Below are 17,470 nucleotides of genomic sequence, written 5' to 3' on the forward strand. Positions count from 1 at the left end.
GTTTTTAGTTCTACTAATTCTTTGAGCTTTAGAGCCTTTAATTCAATAAATAGGGATGTTCGTTTTGTAGTACATTTATTATATATTTATATAATTAAATAACGAGTCACTTTACAGTACATTAGCAGAGATTTATTCATGAGTAAACATTCAATGATTTAAAATACGCTGAAGTATATTTAAATGTTAAAAAAATAAGAACAGGCATGTGGCGCTGTAGACTCGAATCGGTCGAATGATCCTCTTGAGTTGCCGTAGTGTCGCCTACGTCACAACGCGGAAGTGAGCATTTCAAAACATTAATCCGTCAGACGCCTCATTCATCGAGTTTCTCTGTTTTACAGCTATGAATTTCATGCATTTTTCTTATTGACATGATGCTATTTTGTAGTTAATGAGATATAAGACAGCGGTTGTCAGTGTTTGTGTCGTGAGAGTGTAATTAATGTTCAAGATGAGGTTGAGTTCATCTGTCTTTGCTTTACTCTGTCTCATATGTGAGGTTGTGAGCATCGCTCTCTTCCTCAGAGGATTCTTCCCTGTTCCTGTCAAATCATCCTTTTCATCCAAAAGCAAAGTGTCTCACTTTCCTGCTGAGCCACTAACAGGTAAACACACAGACTGCCTAAAATATAATAACATCAATAATAATATACATTTATAATAATAGTAATTTGTAAGAAATGTGTGTATTGTTTACCCACCCAGTGTCTTTCATGTTTGGTAGGATGAAATCTAAGCTAAAGGAGAAAGATTGTATTGTACTGTTATCTACGTTATTTCTGTTTATTTCTGAATCTTAAACTTGATTATGTGGCAGATGTTTTATGGGTTTATATGTCTTGCAGGAAGTGGAGTAAACTCCAGCAAAATCCCTGGAGCGTTGTTCAGGCGGGTGGTGATAGTTTTGATTGACGCTCTTAGAGAAGACTTTGTGTTCGGTTCTGATGGCCGCAGGTTCATGCCATACACCAGAAATGTGGTGGAAAGAGGCTCGTCCCACAGCTTCATCGCCAAAGCCAGAGCACCCACCGTCACCATGCCTAGAATTAAGGTAAATCACACACGACATCAGATCTGGCTTTGGTTATGCATGTGGTCTGATAAACAGCCCATAATATAATATTTGATTAAAAACTATTTGAAAAATTGGTGTTACTTACTATAGCTTTCTTCAGTCACTAAAGGGATAGTTCACCCAAAAATGAAGATTCTGTCTTCATTTACTCATTTGTTACAAACCTGTATTCATTTCTTTGATCTGATGAACACGAAGAAAGATATTTTGAGGAGCTCATGAATCATGATATTATTTGACTCCTCAAATTATCTTCATTCATGTTCATCAGAACAAAAAACTATACAGGTTTGAAACAACATAAGAGTATTAGTAAGTAAATGATGACAGAATTTTCATTTTTGGGTGAACTATCTCTTTAAAGGTACAATTTTTAAGATATTTGCACTAAAATATCCAAAAACCATAAATCCAGTCTTATATATTTTGTCCAGCTGATTACTAACAATAGCTCTAATGTTTTCAACTACTTGTAAATCGTGAGAAAATTGCCATTCTAAACAGTGACACGGGGCAGTAGAGTCACCTGTAAATGATGTTAATATCCACGTTACCCTTTGTTACCGCCTTTACTGACGTAGAAACCAAATGACAACAGTGTCGTGGACAAATGCGGAAGTAATAGCCTCTGTCGGACCACTCGCTTGTTTATGGTAAATTTGTTAATCTGAACACTTAATTCTGTGCTGTGTTAACAAACCATCGTATTGAACTAATACTGTAACATCTATGACTAACAATTGCATTTTGAACATTACATGAAACCATATACTGAAATAAAACGATATCATCAAACACAACATTTATAAAACTTGTTTACTTTACCTCATGTGTGATTTCTCGTTCCCGTCTGATTGATGGCCATTAGTGTTTGAGTTAAAGACAAAAAATCCCATCATTCCACGCTACTCCAGAGCGTCATTAATCTAGGTCCTTGCGTGAATTATACAAATTGCATATTTAATGTGCCCCTCTCACCCTTGCATCAATGGTATCTCTATTGGCATAGTTCTTACTCATGATGAAATGAAATAATTCAAAATCTTACATCTATAATTAAGGGGTAATGGCTTTTTGAGCCTAATCTGACCAAATTTATCAGCATGTAACAGATATCTTGTGTTATATCAGTGCAAAACAGTGAATACTTCTCATCCAGCAGATGGCAGTCCTGATCTATCTGTAACAAACAGTAGACCTACTCCTGTCCAATCACAGGAGATTTCTCTGTTGTAAACCTGTGTAACATGGCTAACTAATCGATTTGGGCAGGAAAACTTGGGTGGAAAGGGCATAATCATTACTGGAACAATTGGACACAGAGATCTTAATATTCCTATTTTACTATCTCTGTCTTTTGCTTGGGCATCATTAACAATGCAACACTTGTATCTGAATCCATTTCACAAACATCTGCTTGTTGCTTTCAGATCTCTTGTGTTCTTCCTGTTGCATTTGAACAGGATGCGCTATTCATGAATTTATAAAATTTCTGAAGGGAGGTGCTTAAAGTTCAGAAAAGTCAGAAAGACTGTAAATGCCAACAAAGCAGTATTTCTGAATGGCCTGAGGGCAGGATTAAGTGTTTTTGATGAACGTATAATACTTGCTGAGAGCATTTGGTTAATAAGATTATGTCATTTTTGAAGGTGGTTGGGTGATTCTCATGAAATCCAGATTTAGAAGGTGTCCAGCATCAGAATTTTTTAAAAACCCTTGAAACCAATTTTTTTTGCACATATAAGATTAAGGTCTGGACTTACTATAACCATTCTTTTTAGAGGATTAAACAAATATTTGCTATATTATTTACATTTTTAGATTATCATTATCAAAAATTATCATTACCACAACATTATATTACATTAAATATATGCATTTACAAACTCATGTTTCGGTAATGAGAACTAAAAAGTAGTCTAGGTACTATGACAAACAAAATTTAAATTTTTATCTGGAGAGAAAAAATAAGAACTGCTTACCTGGAAGCCATCTTGAGTTTCACAGTCAAGTCCCTTCCAACAATTTTTTTTTTTTTTTTGAAATTGTTAGTTCCTTGAGGGCTTAAACAATGATTGAAAATTGTTGCGGAGGATGAGAAAATTGGTCTTGGATACATTTATATTCCTTATTATTGTCTCTACATTTACCAATGATCCCAAAATACCACATGTTTCTTTACTGTAAATGTTTATAGTATAACATGCACTGAAGCTTTTTATTTTTTAGATTTTTTAATTATAAATATTTCCATGTCAAAGAACCCAAATCCAGTCATGGACACGTTGCGGTAATGAAACTTTTTCCCTTAAATGTGGGAAAAACAACAAAATTGGTTTGTATGATGTCATGTGAAATCATGTGCAAAATAGTACATGAAGAGATGTTTGTAACTGTATGCTTCTTATTTTGATACTCTTACTTCGCATTTACTTTTTTATCAAAATGTTTCATGACACCTCGTAAGTCTAATTTCGTGAGAATCACCCAGTTGCATTTAGTGGCCTTTGCATCTAAGCTCTTTAAATACATACCCTATCTATGAGGATATGTACCCTGTGATACCATCACTACACTTCTACATTTCTGTAAGTGGTGAAATAGTTTCTTCAAAGAAACCTTCAGACAGTGAGAAGCCGTGAAATGTTCAAGAAATTTAAATGAATTCAGCTCATTTATTTCATCCTATCTGTCTGTGTCGGGCAGCATTATGACCTTCACTGCAGTGAAACCCTGTTCATTTTTGTGCATGACACAATCAACGGCACTCTCTTCTCGAGCATGTGTGTGGTTGAACATCAAGTGTACATCTTGTCACACACTTCAGTAGGCGACAAGTGCGTGTGTATGTGCTGAATGAAAACAGACAAAGTGGCCCCATCACATCACGGTATAAGAACATGAGTCAGACTGCCTTTTGTTGCCGTAGAGATGCCAGAGAGAAATCTCATCATTGATTTTCACTCATTGTCACAGATGATGATGTCATAACGGAGACTGTGACATCCTGTCACAAAAAGCTCCACCCCTTTCTGATAGGTCGCAGCACATCTAAAATGGGCTAAATATACTTAATGTACTTTGTTAATGTGGAATAATGTACTTTTCCTCCCAGAATACCACAGTGACATTTAACGATTAGTTTTGAAATGAAAGCATGGTTGCAAAGCTGCTGGTTTAGTGGGCAGTTCTCAAACACGCGTAATGTATGCACGCTTTCGGCGAGTCCCAGGCCCGTTCCCTTCTCTCCACCCTGTACTTTCCTGTCCTCTCTGTACATTATTGTCACTCAATTAAAAGCAAAAAATGCCCAAAAAATAACTTAACAATGAAAGAAAAGAAATTAAAGTGGGGTCAAGCCCATCAATAGCAAAAAGTATAGTCGCCTACCCATGATGAGTGCTGCATAAACGTTAGATTAAATTCATACATTACTTAAACAAATAGGTGGCACTGCAACATTATGGTGTTATGTACAAAGTTTCATGTAAGTATATGAAGATTTTGCTGAGATAGCGCCTCACTGTCTGGTACCTTTGGCGTCTTTGTCTGTCTGGCGTCTTTGGGATACGGTGTTGAATGCCAAAAAATCTATTTAGTGGTTCTTTGAGGTGCGGTTTTGGTATCATATTAGCCAATTTAGCTTAATTTTTCACTGTTGTTCTGAGAGCGAAACACGCTTTATATTTATACACCCTATAACTCTGTTTATTCAGACCTGGTTAATTGTTATACTATATTATTATTAATCACCTACATTTTACATCTACTCTTATAATATACATTATTATATATACTGTATATATAATGTATTGCTTTATAGGGGAAGGTAAAATGTTACAGGTTTCCAGTACAAAGCTATTATCTGTTTATGTTTAAATCAATAACTCCGAGTTTATGTGAATAGACACTGATCTTTTAACAGATGCCATTACTGAGTGTTTGTTCTCTTTGTTCAGACTCATCTGGAGAACAGCAGTCTTACACTAGCTGTGTTTGTATGAGTACTAGATTAATGATATAGGTTTTATATAGGATGTAGATTCAAAGCTATACATTTTATCAGTATGCATGCTCCTGGGATCGAACCCATAATCTTTATGTTGCCAACACAATGTTGTATCAATTGAGCTATAAGAACAGATTTGGTTTTAGTTCCTGTTTTATTTTTTCTCCATAAATGTAATAGCACACGTTGGTAACTTTTGTGCATTAGCTCAATATAGATTTATTAAACAGTTAGCTCCAGTCTGTGATTCTGATTGGTCAGTAGTTCTGTTTTATTAAGTCAACTTTCTTGACAAGTGAGGAGTTGGTATAAATAAAAAAAAAAATAAAGTTGAATGGACTTTAGTTATTACTAACTTATTTTTATAATTTATAGCAACTTCTATAGTTTAAATTACTTATTAATTAAAGTTGTTTAAACTTAAAGTCCTAATGAAATCATAACTGACCATTTTTTTGTTTGTTTAATGTAATATCATGAACATTTGACTTTCATGTTTAAGTGCTATAATTGGGTCCTTCTATCAACCTAGAAAATGTGAAAAAGATCAACCCAGTAACTTAACAATTGAATGCAAGCATGTAAAAAATAGGTCATTGGAATTTGGCTCCCCTTGTGATGTCAGAAGGGGATCATATTATAATAATACCACCGCTTGATCTGCACTATCCAACCACGGCACTACCATTTAGTGCAGAGATCAGCTCATTTGCATTTAACAGACCACACCCAAAACAGCACATTTTTGCTCACACCTACAAAGTGGTAATTTTAACATGTTAATAAATTATCTGTATGGTATTTTGAGCTAAAACTTCACATATGTACTCTGGGGACACCAAAGATTTATTTCACATCTTAAAAAAGTTTTGTGAAATGTCCCCTTTTTAGTGCAACAAGGTATTTTTAAAGTGTTTACGTAAACATATGTAAAACATACATACTGTTGCTGTTCACTGTCCTTATACAAACACAGCATGGTGTAAGACTGCAGAAACAATTTTTTTCCGGCGGAAGAAATGCTTTTAGTGATTTTACTTTATAAAAGTTGGGGTTGATACATATTTTGCTGCTTGAATATTTATAATGTGTAGTAATTGTTTAATAAAAGCAGTAAGGTACTCAAGGCTGAATTGTGAATAAGTCACAGCTAAAGGGGTTGCATTGGCCCCGCTTCACTTCATGCCTAACGACGCCCTTCAGCCATGACTTATTTCACGATACAGCACAGACTTTCGTACCTCATTGCTTACATAAGAAATTATAATTGTAATGCTTACTTTAGCAAACTCCTCTCAAAATGAGTTTTTTTCACCAACATCACATAATCATCCACTGATGTATCATAAAAAGGATAGAGGAATGATTCTGTGCGGTCTGTGTGGGTTTGTTTCTTTGCTGTTAGACGTGGAATCTCCTCTAATGGCCAGGTTCCTTTAGATCCTTTGCAGCTCTTGCTGCTTTTATTGAAGTAAAAAAGTTTTGTTTCTGCTAAAGAAGGCAAACATTTCTTACGTTCCTGCAGAGATAAGCTTTCTGCTCGCAGGGCTTCAGCTGTAGATTTAGTGCTGTAAGGTAAAGTAACAGGGAGATTTTGAATTGAACGTTGGAAAAATCTTTCATCTGGGCCACTTTTTATGTGGACTGACAGATTAAACGGTGGGCTGTTGACACAAATACATTTCCAAACTGCAATTCAACTTTTCTGGAGGCGGAATTTGAGAAATCAGTGTCAGAGGAAAAGTCTTAAATGAAAGGAAAGATTTGTGGAAGTTGGAAAAGAAAAACAAGATGGCTTCCTACTGTTATAAGAATATGCTGAGATAACACAACCAGAGTGTCATTCACAAAACTTGTGGCTAAAACTGGTACTGCAATCACACAACTGGTGACCAATACACAAAATGACAACATAAACATCAGTTGGAGCTGGAACTCCACTTTTTAAATGACAAAATCCTGGCCGGACCACTGTTGTCACTGATATAAGTATTTGAAATGAAAATGATATATATTTTTGATATATTCTGTATATTGTGCGATCCTAGCACTGATAGTTTGCCGGATTTGTCTATTCATAGAAGAAGGAGTGCAGTTACGGTACATTCACACAGGGCGTAAGCATTGGCGCTTCCCATTCACTTTTAATGGGTGACGTCATGCATTGCCGAACTGAATTGGGGCGCCGCATCAGTGCCGTTGCTCGTGGCAGAAGTTGAACATTTCTCAACTTTTCAAGTGGCAACGCGTGCGTCAGCCAATCAGATCACCTTATGCAAATAACCTAGGCAGAGCCGGCCAATTACGTTTATGGAAGACCGGAGCATGTGTAGCGGCCACTGTGATTGGCTGTTGGCCACGCTTCAGACAAGCCTTCCGTCAAGCATTAACGCTTTCGCCCCAGGTGCATGTACCGTTAGAGTCATATTATCATCACTACTATACTTAAGGTTGGCAATTTGAACAAACTCTCAGTATTAGAATTTGCTGTGTAACTCATCTTGGTCTGTTTCATCATGATGAAAGAAGGAACTGAGGCATTTGAGTCCAGAATATCACAGATACTTGTTCGACCTGGGCCTGTAGGCAGGCACATAGCAACACCCTGACAACCACTTAACATGTTCTTGGAAAAATTCCCTATGGGTCTTTCATGATTCTGTGTTTGTGTATATTTCTGAAACCGTACACGGTATCATAATGATGAAATGGCTTGAAATGCACACGCTGGGATTTGTAGATGTCTTGTGTGTTTTTGAGTATTGACAGCATATGGTAACGTATACATGTATATGTATTATATAAATGTTAAAGGCTCGCATTAATCATGCTATTAAGCAAAAAACAAACCGATGATGTATTTAGGCAATTGTTACTGTCTGTGTTAAACGAAATAAGATTGAGTTCACTGGGTCTAATGCAAAAAAGTAAGCTTTGACAAAGTGTGTTATTGACAGTTTTTGTCCTCAGATCAGATTGATAATATTCTGAATTTAATGCTGTTAGTAGTTTAGTGTACATGTCAGGTACTCAAGCAGATTTCCAGCTCATAACTTATTTTGAAATTTTATATCGGGTCATTTGATTGTTTGTTAAACTCTGGGATGTAAAACATGGATGGGGATGGAAGTAAATGGTTTTAGCATGCATACTGTTTTTAGCATGCATACTGGTTTCAGCAGGCATACTGGTTTCAGCATCCTTACTGGTTTCAGCTTGCATACTGGTTTTAGCATGCATACTGGTTTCAGCATGCATACTGGTTTCAGCATGCATACGGGTTTCAGCATGCATACTGGTTTTAGCATGCATACTGGTTTTAGCATGCATATTGGCTTCTAGATTTGGCTCAGGCTCATTCATGTTTTTTGTTTTCCAAATTTGTTTTCTTGAAAAAGCAAAGATTACCACACTTCTCCTTCATGAGCTGCACAGTTTTCTGTATCATTTACATCTGTAACACAAACAGTGAAGGCGAGTTGCACACTAAAGTGCGGTATTAAATTTGAGAGCTTTGGTTGTGATGGTATTAAAGCAGATGTTAGCAAGCATACAAATTTAAAGCTTTGCTTGTGCCAAATTCTCTAATGCAACATAAAAGAAATGCAGAGGAGAGCTGGTGTTTCCTAATTGCCCATGTTTCACTGTAAATGTGACACGAGTAAAACCATTAGCCTGTGATTTTACTGAAGCTCTGGCTACAAAAAGAGGTTCTGTGCATTGTGCTGTCACAGCAATTCAACTGGTTAGCAAACACGAGAAAGGCCAAACAGGTGTAGAGAAAGCCCTGCTAGCATACACAGATGGCATGCTTTTATATGAGCCATACTTTACTTTTTATACTTGTGCATTCTGGTACACTACATTGGTAGCATTTTTTTTCTAGAGGGCTCCTGTGAGAGTTTCCAACCGTTACATGTTTTTCCATTAAGAGAAAGACATGTTAGTGTTAGTGTATATTGAAGTGTTTGTGTGTTTTTTTTTTGCAGAAGTGTTTAGGCTTTGAGAGGTTACATAATACACATAGCCTCATTCAATGACCAATAACTGTGTTATCATATAATATTACATAGACCTGTATACAGCAAAAAAGTTTTTTGATGTATACAGTAGACCTAAACTAATTGAATGGACATTTACCTAATTGAATTAAGTTCACTGAATGTAATTACATGAACAATTATTGTAAACTTAATTAATCTTATACTTTTGGACAACATTAAGACAGTTAAAGACATATTTACTCACAGCTTGTGCCAGCGCAAACCATAATTTTGGCGTTAAATAACCTCTGTCGTGATTTATTCGCTAAAAATGTGTGGTCTAGTTATTTTTGCAATTGACCTTATTGCATATGCATTTGTAAGAGTATCTCTTTCAGATGTAAAGTGTATAGGAGGAGAGTATTTAAATGATTCGTTACATTTGCACGTGTGATATTACTGGTATTTGCACCATAATTTAACGCCAAAAAAAGCATGTCTTAAATCATTTTGAGCTTGAAATGGCAGCAATTGTTGCTGATAGGAGGACACATCAAAGAGATCAGAAGAGCGCATGGTACAAGGGAGACGTAACAGTTTATTTGGTATGCCAGAGGAACATTATTATTAAAAAATATTGTTTGCCAAGCCATGTTATTTTTTATTTGCTGGATGAAATTAAAGAGAAGTCACTAGAAGTCGTCAAGTGTTTCAAAACTTAATTTTATTGTCCTCCAGTTTTTTCAGTGTATTTTGGTTTGTTAGCTGGGATTTCACACCCCACATTTTTAACTGTGATGGCCGTGGTGCTGAACTCAAGCTCATCAGGTGTTAGTTTACTCGCACCTGCAGAAGCATCAGCTCTGCTTATTTGCAACCTTGAACTAATTTGCGCTGCTTTTAGTAGATTACGTTGGTCATTATGGAAATCAGCTGTTACTGTACACCTGTGTTATTTAATTTGCGCATTTTTAAGTAAATATTCCGCAGATACCACTCCTAGCGGCGCTTTTTTGGAATTGCACACTCACGCTAATTTGCCCCGTTTAGTAAATCTGGCCCTTAATCTGATTTTACTGAACATCATTGGATTACCCTTATGAAATCAATGTTAGTTTATTAAAATATCAATGTTACGTAAATGCAAATTAATAGGGATGCACCCAATGTTAGCTAATAGCAAAAATATCAAAAAAGGCATTTGCAGTGTTTGGGCAAAAAAATGAGAGACTGAATCAATTTTACCAAACAATAACATTTTTAATGGCATGATCAAAAATCAACCAGTGTTGAGTGAGATGATGGAAAGCTTTATATACTTTTGCTGGGTTATTATCACAAAAATGTGTTTTTTTAACCATAAACCACAGGAACACATTGTATTATACCAAATACACAAAATAACTTTTGTTTTTTAGCATTGAAATATTTAATCTTTTTTAAGATCACAATGCAACTGTTTAAGTTAATAAAAGACTTTAAATTTGCATGCTTACTGCCTTCTCCTTTCTCTTTAGAAGGAGTTGTGTGTAAGCTGTCTTTGATCATCACCCGTGATGACAGTAATTATGTTTTATAGACTAACAGACACATAATCAATACCTTCATTATACTTCTCGCATAACATACAGGAGGACTGCTGTCTGTGTTTGTCTTTCTTGTAGTTTACATTGACAGCATCATTAGATGATGCCGGTCTTAAGAGACCAGCTGGTAGGAACCTGTTTATGTTTTTTAAGTGAGGAGATTTTGTTCTCTACAAGCCGTGATTTTCCAGGAGGATGAGGAAAAGGTTTTGTGTTCAGCTGTTCTCCTGCTGAAACTACAAAGAGTTTGAAATTTGTGATTCTGTACTCAGAATAGCTAATGAAGCATCTGGCCTATTTTAGCATCTCTGTAAGGGGTGCAAAATTCCAGGATTTTTCAAGGCTAGAAACTTTCCATGGGAATTAAAGGGAGTTATGCCTAAAAGGAGTAAAAGGAGTTGCCTAAAACAGGGAATTTAAATGTAGTTCAAAAATCTTGCAGCATAATTTAGTTTAAAACAAGAAGATTTAATGCATTTGCATATTCTTCAGTCAAACAGCAGCACACTGCTTACTGAAGGATCATTGAGGCCACACCCCCTGCATGCACTTGCATTCATCAATAACATGCACAGATCATTTCTTCAATCTTGCACACAAAATTATCCATCTTTGCATGGATTCACGTAAATTACATACATTTGTTAAAACTTCCTTGTGCTGTGTCAATCTATTAAAGTTCTACTTACAATTAAATCAGTCAAGACGTCATTTTTAAAAAATGTATTACCTTGCATGCATGTCGGCTTATGATCAAACAAAATGTTTATTTATGTTGTTATATGATATAGTTTATAAAAATTTCCCTAAATTTCCAAATCATTTCCATAAATTCCCATAAAAAAATAAATCCCCAGAAACTTTCCTCTTTTCATCCAAAATCTCTGTGCATTTGAATTCAAATGTATGGTTTTAAAATCAGATATAACTTTGAGATAAAGAAAGCCTTTAAATCATGCAAACCTTTTTTTTTGTCAATTTAACTGTGTTTTTGTTGAATGTATTTACGTTGGTTTTGTTAGTGTTCATGATATGTATATTAAATACACATCTACACTTTAAAATGTGAATCTGGATCTACTTACGAAAATTACGAATATTGGAAACAATTGAAAAGTTTTCAACTTAAATTTTCAAACTTTAAGTGGAAAAAAACTAAAAAACCTAAAGTTAAAATGAGAAAATTAAATTTGAAAAAAAAAAAAAATTAAAAAGTATTTTTTTAAGTTAATCCAACTTGTAAATGAGCCCTATTTTGATTGCCTGACCTTGTTGATAGGAGCTGTCTTTTGTTGTGGCACAATATTATTACGTCTCTAAAAATGTGGTTGACTGTGCTCCTTAAAAATGAAAATGTAGAGCCATGTAGAGTAATTTCCACTTATATTCAGATAGAAATAAAATAAATGTATAGAGATTGCAAGTCATGTTTCTTTTTCTGTTTCTAGGCCCTGACCACCGGCAGTATTCCAGGTTTTATAGATGTTGTGATGAACCTCAACTCTCCAGCCCTGTTGGAGGATAATCTCATCTGGCAGGCCAAAACCGCTGGCAAGCGAATCATCTTTTATGGTGATGACACTTGGGTCCGGCTCTTCCCCAAACACTTCATGGAGCAGGACGGAACGACATCCTTCTTTGTCTCCGACTACATGGAGGTGAGCAAAGCTGGTCGCTAAACTCAGTAATCATCATATAGGTTTGAAATGACATGAACTATTTTACTGCCAGGTGGACTTTAGATTTCTAGCAGACAAGAAAATTCAAGAAAATGTGTTATATTTTATCATCTTCAGTGTAGTCACTGAGTTTGCAGAAGTGTTGTCTCTTCATGTTATCAAGCAGCTTCTTGAAGTCTCACTCGAGTTCACATCTTTTCTATTTTAAGACATCAAATCATTAAAAGTTGTTTTTTTTTGGTTAAGAGACACTTAACTTTTTACTAACAGTATTTTGTGTTGTTTGGATCAACACACAGTTATCACCATTGTTGTCCTGTCTCAGGTATGAAATCTAAAATATTGCACAATGCACATTGTCTCTTTCTGTCAGGTGGATAATAATGTGACCCGTCATTTGGATGACACTTTGAAGAGAGACGACTGGGACATTCTCATCTTACACTATCTGGGTCTGGATCACATTGGTCATATTAGTGGACCACACAGCTCTCTGATTGGACCAAAACTCATGGAGATGGATGACATCATTAAGAAGATACATGCCTCCCTCATATCAAAGGTTTGTTTAATAAACAGATATATGTAACAGAGACATTTTTAATGGGGTGAAGTTGAGTCCAAAGAAATGTACCCGACACAAAAGACACGAATCACATTTTACCCGAACCCGATGTGCATAAATACATTTTTTTTTTTTTTTTAAACCTGACTGGACCCGAATGTAAACGGCACGACGTGTGTGCAGTCTGCTGCTCCGCACGCACCAGTCAGACAAAAAAAACCCCGGTGGCCTTGCAACAAATTTGGCTGGCTGCTCCATTTATTTTCTCGTGTTATCTGACGACGACACCAAAGTAATCGCTTGCAATGTGTATTAAAAATTGATTGACAGGTCTGGCTAAATTAAAATGAATCTACCGCCAGCCACACAGTGTCGCAAGCTGTCTTGGCAAACAGAGAGGGGTTGGAAAACAGGGTTCCCACCGGTCCTTGAAATCCTTGAAAGTTTGTGAATCTTGGGGAAACAATTCAAGGCTCTGGGAACTTTTGAAAATATACATTTCAGGTCATTGAAATTGCTTGAATCTATTTTATGCAACAAAAACAAATCCATATGTAGTGTATTTAAAAATCCCTGTGTAGTGTAGGATAATATCATAAAAAATCTAAACTTTTTAAGCACACGTGCTAAACTGTTCGCTTTAAATGCTTATATCTTCTGTATGCGAATGTTGATTCATACCAAAATGCTTTTTTGCATAGTTGTGTTTGACACATGAAAACGTCTCGGGTTACGTATGTAACTGTTGTTCCCTGAGAAGGGAATGAGACGCTTCACCCTGTCTTTGTTGTTAAGTCTCACTATTGGTTGAATTTGATCTACACATTCAGACACACTTACCCCTGGAGGCGTCCCCAAAGTGTCACCGCAGTGACGCAGCACAAGTTCCCTCGAAAGGGAACTGTAACAATGTATCTTAAAAGGTAACATGATGTAACCTTGCTCTCACTTGAAATGTGTCCCCACATTTAGTCCTTGAATTTGAGATTATTAGAGCTGGTAAGTCCTTGAAAGGTCCTTGAATTTGAAGTTAACTAAGGTTTGGGAACCCTGGAAAAGGACTCTATGCACATACACGAGATAGTCCGGGTCTTCTCGGGTCCCTTCAGCAAAAACACATTTATTTTAAATTACTTAAGGCACATGTGAAACTTTTATACCTGAACCCGCTCGTTTCTCGGGGCGGACCTTAGGTTTTCAGATATATGTGGACAAGTGAAGACCTCTATCTGTCAATATTAATATCAATATGTCAACATCAATAACAATAAATTACCTAACAACCAACTAACATCCTGGCAAACTATACAGGGAGGCACTGAAAACATCAAGAGCAAGAACCTTAGAAAAGGCCAGGCACCACATGAAACACTCGGATTTCAGATCTTTGCTCTCTCTCTCTCTCTCTCTCTCTCTCTCTCTCTCTCTCTTTATGTCTCTCTCTCTCTTTATGTCTCTCTCTCTCTTTCTTTTTATGTCTCTCTCTCTCTCTCTCTCTCTCTTGATGTCTCTCTGTCTCGTTCTCTATTCAAACCAAAAAGCCGTTCATTACTTTTCATTGTGCTTTAGTGTTTCATTTATTTTTCCTCAATGTGGTTAGTTAAGCAAATAAATATTTATTTGCAATAGCTGCACTATTGATAAGATCTATAAGAAATAGTTTTTTCTGTCATGGGTCTTGAACGCACCTCTAGTTCGTGACATCTGTATAAACAGCTGCGTCCTACTTTTTCACTCCGCAGGCCTTCTGCCCATTATAATATCTGCATGCGAAATCTGTTCCCTCTGCAGGTAAGAGAGTTTAACTCTCCGCAGGACTGCCGTAAGACACGCCCCTTCTCATTAATCATTGCAACCTTTTATGACGGATTTTATTCAGGAACCTTTAATGTCGGTTATTCAGATCTTTGCCTACAGTAGTAATACATTTTGCTCCTGTATACTGTAACTCAGTGGTAGAGCTTTGTGTTTGTGTAATACATACTGATAAAAATGTAATGCGCTGTAAATGTACATAGGGTGGTCCTTATTTTTCAACTTTTAAAAGTTCATGTTCTCACCCCACCAATTGTGCAACCTTTTTTCAATATGAATTAATACTTAGAGGTTGCTCAAGACCTTTGAAGTTTAACACATTTGCGTATTATGTGATACTTTGTGCTTTATACTTTGGGTATAATATATACTTGTGGCAGCAATGGACTTATTTGACCATGCTTCATGCAATTAAAACTAATTGAGAAAATTGTGCATCAGGTGACATATTCAAAGAATGAATTGTGCATTGACGACTGTACTATGAAAAACGTAACTGTTAACTATGAATTATCTAGGTCAGTGGTCTCCAACATGGTCCCTGCGGGCACAGAGTCTGTGAGTTGCCCGCAAAAGCTCATTCGATTAATAGCCTCAATTTTAATATTTCTTACATATTTTTATATTAGCTTGACTTCTTTTATGTATGTTAACATTTTAAACAATGTTAAAACTAATCAACAAGTAAAATAAAATAAAACCAACAAGTAAAACAAAAATGTCACGTCACCTGTGAGTAGACTATATCAAAAAAGTAGCCCTCGAGATTGTTTTTTCCATTGTGGTAGCAAAAAGGTTGGATACCTCTGATCTAGATTATCTGTAATAATGGTTTTTAGTTAGAAGGTCTGAACTTATTTGCCATGATTTCTGAAGGTTTTTATTACAGATTTGTGCCAAACTTTTGCATTATTTTGTATATTTCACAAAAACTATTGGGAAATGACAGCATTTCCATTAACCAATGTTATATACGACTAAAACGTAATTTTGTTCCGCGATAAGTCATTTTAATAATCATGGAGACGGATGTTGGTAGGTTTGCTTATATCACAGCCACCGCACTAACCATTCATTTTAATGAATGGAAACAAAGGCGTGTTATCCAAGCATTGTCGAAAGGAAGCCACTTATACTTGGTTGTGGCCACATATGTTTCTGGGACATTATAGTACGCACTTACACATCTTTAAAGAATGATCATGTGACGTACATCAGGTGACCAATGTTTCCCTTTTCATTGCATTTTTGCGATATATTCCTTTTCTGAAATCACGTAAAAACGTTTAACCTATATGACCTATATGGTGATCTGAAATCATCGCAATGAGGTCAACGAATCGTGATGAGATGATTATTTAATCATTGTGACAGCCCTATGGTAAGGAAACGCAGCATTGTCTGTTTGCTATCACATCAGTGCAGACATTAGTTGGGTTTATTGGGTCAGCATGTACATTTTCAAAGTTCTTCTGCAAGTTTGAGCTTAAGTTTCAGAGGGACTTTTGAATAATATCTTGTTTCTCATAAACTCTATTCCATTGAATGTTATCTGGGATTGTAATGTCTTGCTAGCAAATCTTTTTTGCATCCTTAAACTAAAAAAGTTTTCTGTAAGAGTATTTCAACAGGAAATCTATTTCTCCCTCATGTCCTTTCGAATTATCATCCGCGTGGCGTGGGATTGTTTGAGTATTGTTTGCATGTAATGAAGGCAAGAGAAGGAGGGTTGAGGGATTAGAAACTCTAGAGAGAAGAAATGAGTGTGCAAGATGAATTTAGGTGTCAGATTTTGAAGGATTCCCTTGAGCGGCGTATCAAATCAGATGTTTTGTACTGCTCTGGGTGAAGTTATTAAAAGAATGATCGATATGAGTGCACATCTTTGAACACTCATACAATATGCTTTCCTCTCTCTCTCTCTCTCTTTACCTTTACAACAAGAAGAGATGAGATGAGTGGGTCAGTTCTGTTTCCTTCTTTAATGATTTTTTTTGGTCATTCTTCATCCATTACAACAGAAACAGAGAAACAGGCCCCGAGATGTTGGTCAGGGTCCTCCAGTGGTCTTCAAATATAAATCCAGAGGAAACAAAGTAATCAAAAATGTGTCACCTTAAATATGTTTACTTAAAGTGTGAATCGAGCTTGCATAGCTTTTGTGTTTATAGACTTTGGGTTGTATATACTATGGTCCATTAATATCAGGTTGGCAAAAGATGATGAGTAGGTGATATCTATTATTATGTTGATTGCAAAATACTTTTTTATAAACTTGATTGAGCGGAAAGCTGCATATACTTTGTTGAATACAAATTCAGTTCATCTGGATATAAAGTGACATTTTTGAAGGCCTGTAGAGATGGTTTTATGAGTGTCATAATCTTACACTTTTTTGTTTTTCTAAAAGCTCTTTCACATGGATATGTGTTATACCATTAGAAACAGAAACAGCATGACTCAAGATGAGGTAAATGACTTATTATCTGCTCTTTGATATGTTCCCGTTATCATGGAGCAAGACATAGGTGGTCATCTAAAAGCGTCATGTAGATTATTGATCAAAGCCATTGAGTCTGAATTTGGCACAACGTATGTCTCTCTGTATGTAATGTTTTTTGACAGATGATGTTAGAAACAACATGATCATCCTAATCATAAGATGTTGTCTGGTTTTATGTGTTTGTTGTGTTGGTCTTAAAGTTCAGATTCATAGCTTTTGAGATTGAGAGTAATTCATGAATGTGACAATGAC

At 36.0% G+C, this 17,470-nt stretch overlaps 1 protein-coding gene across 1 annotated transcript in view; it reads left to right on the forward strand.

Annotated features, from left to right (window-relative positions):
• The first annotated feature begins 243 nt into the window (after window positions 1-243).
• Window positions 244-17,470, forward strand: part of pigg (phosphatidylinositol glycan anchor biosynthesis class G (EMM blood group)) — a 106,397-nt gene continuing 89,170 nt past the window's right edge. Inside the window, exons 1-4 of the mRNA XM_055178674.2 lie at window positions 244-608; window positions 849-1,054; window positions 12,105-12,314; window positions 12,709-12,897. Of these exons, the coding sequence (XP_055034649.2) occupies window positions 446-608; window positions 849-1,054; window positions 12,105-12,314; window positions 12,709-12,897 (768 nt within the window). The 5' untranslated portion in view covers window positions 244-445. The remainder of the gene's footprint in view (window positions 609-848; window positions 1,055-12,104; window positions 12,315-12,708; window positions 12,898-17,470) is intronic.

Source organism: Misgurnus anguillicaudatus, chromosome 16, assembly GCF_027580225.2.
Source record: "Misgurnus anguillicaudatus chromosome 16, ASM2758022v2, whole genome shotgun sequence".
In the NCBI taxonomy this organism is placed as follows: domain Eukaryota; kingdom Metazoa; phylum Chordata; class Actinopteri; order Cypriniformes; family Cobitidae; genus Misgurnus; species Misgurnus anguillicaudatus.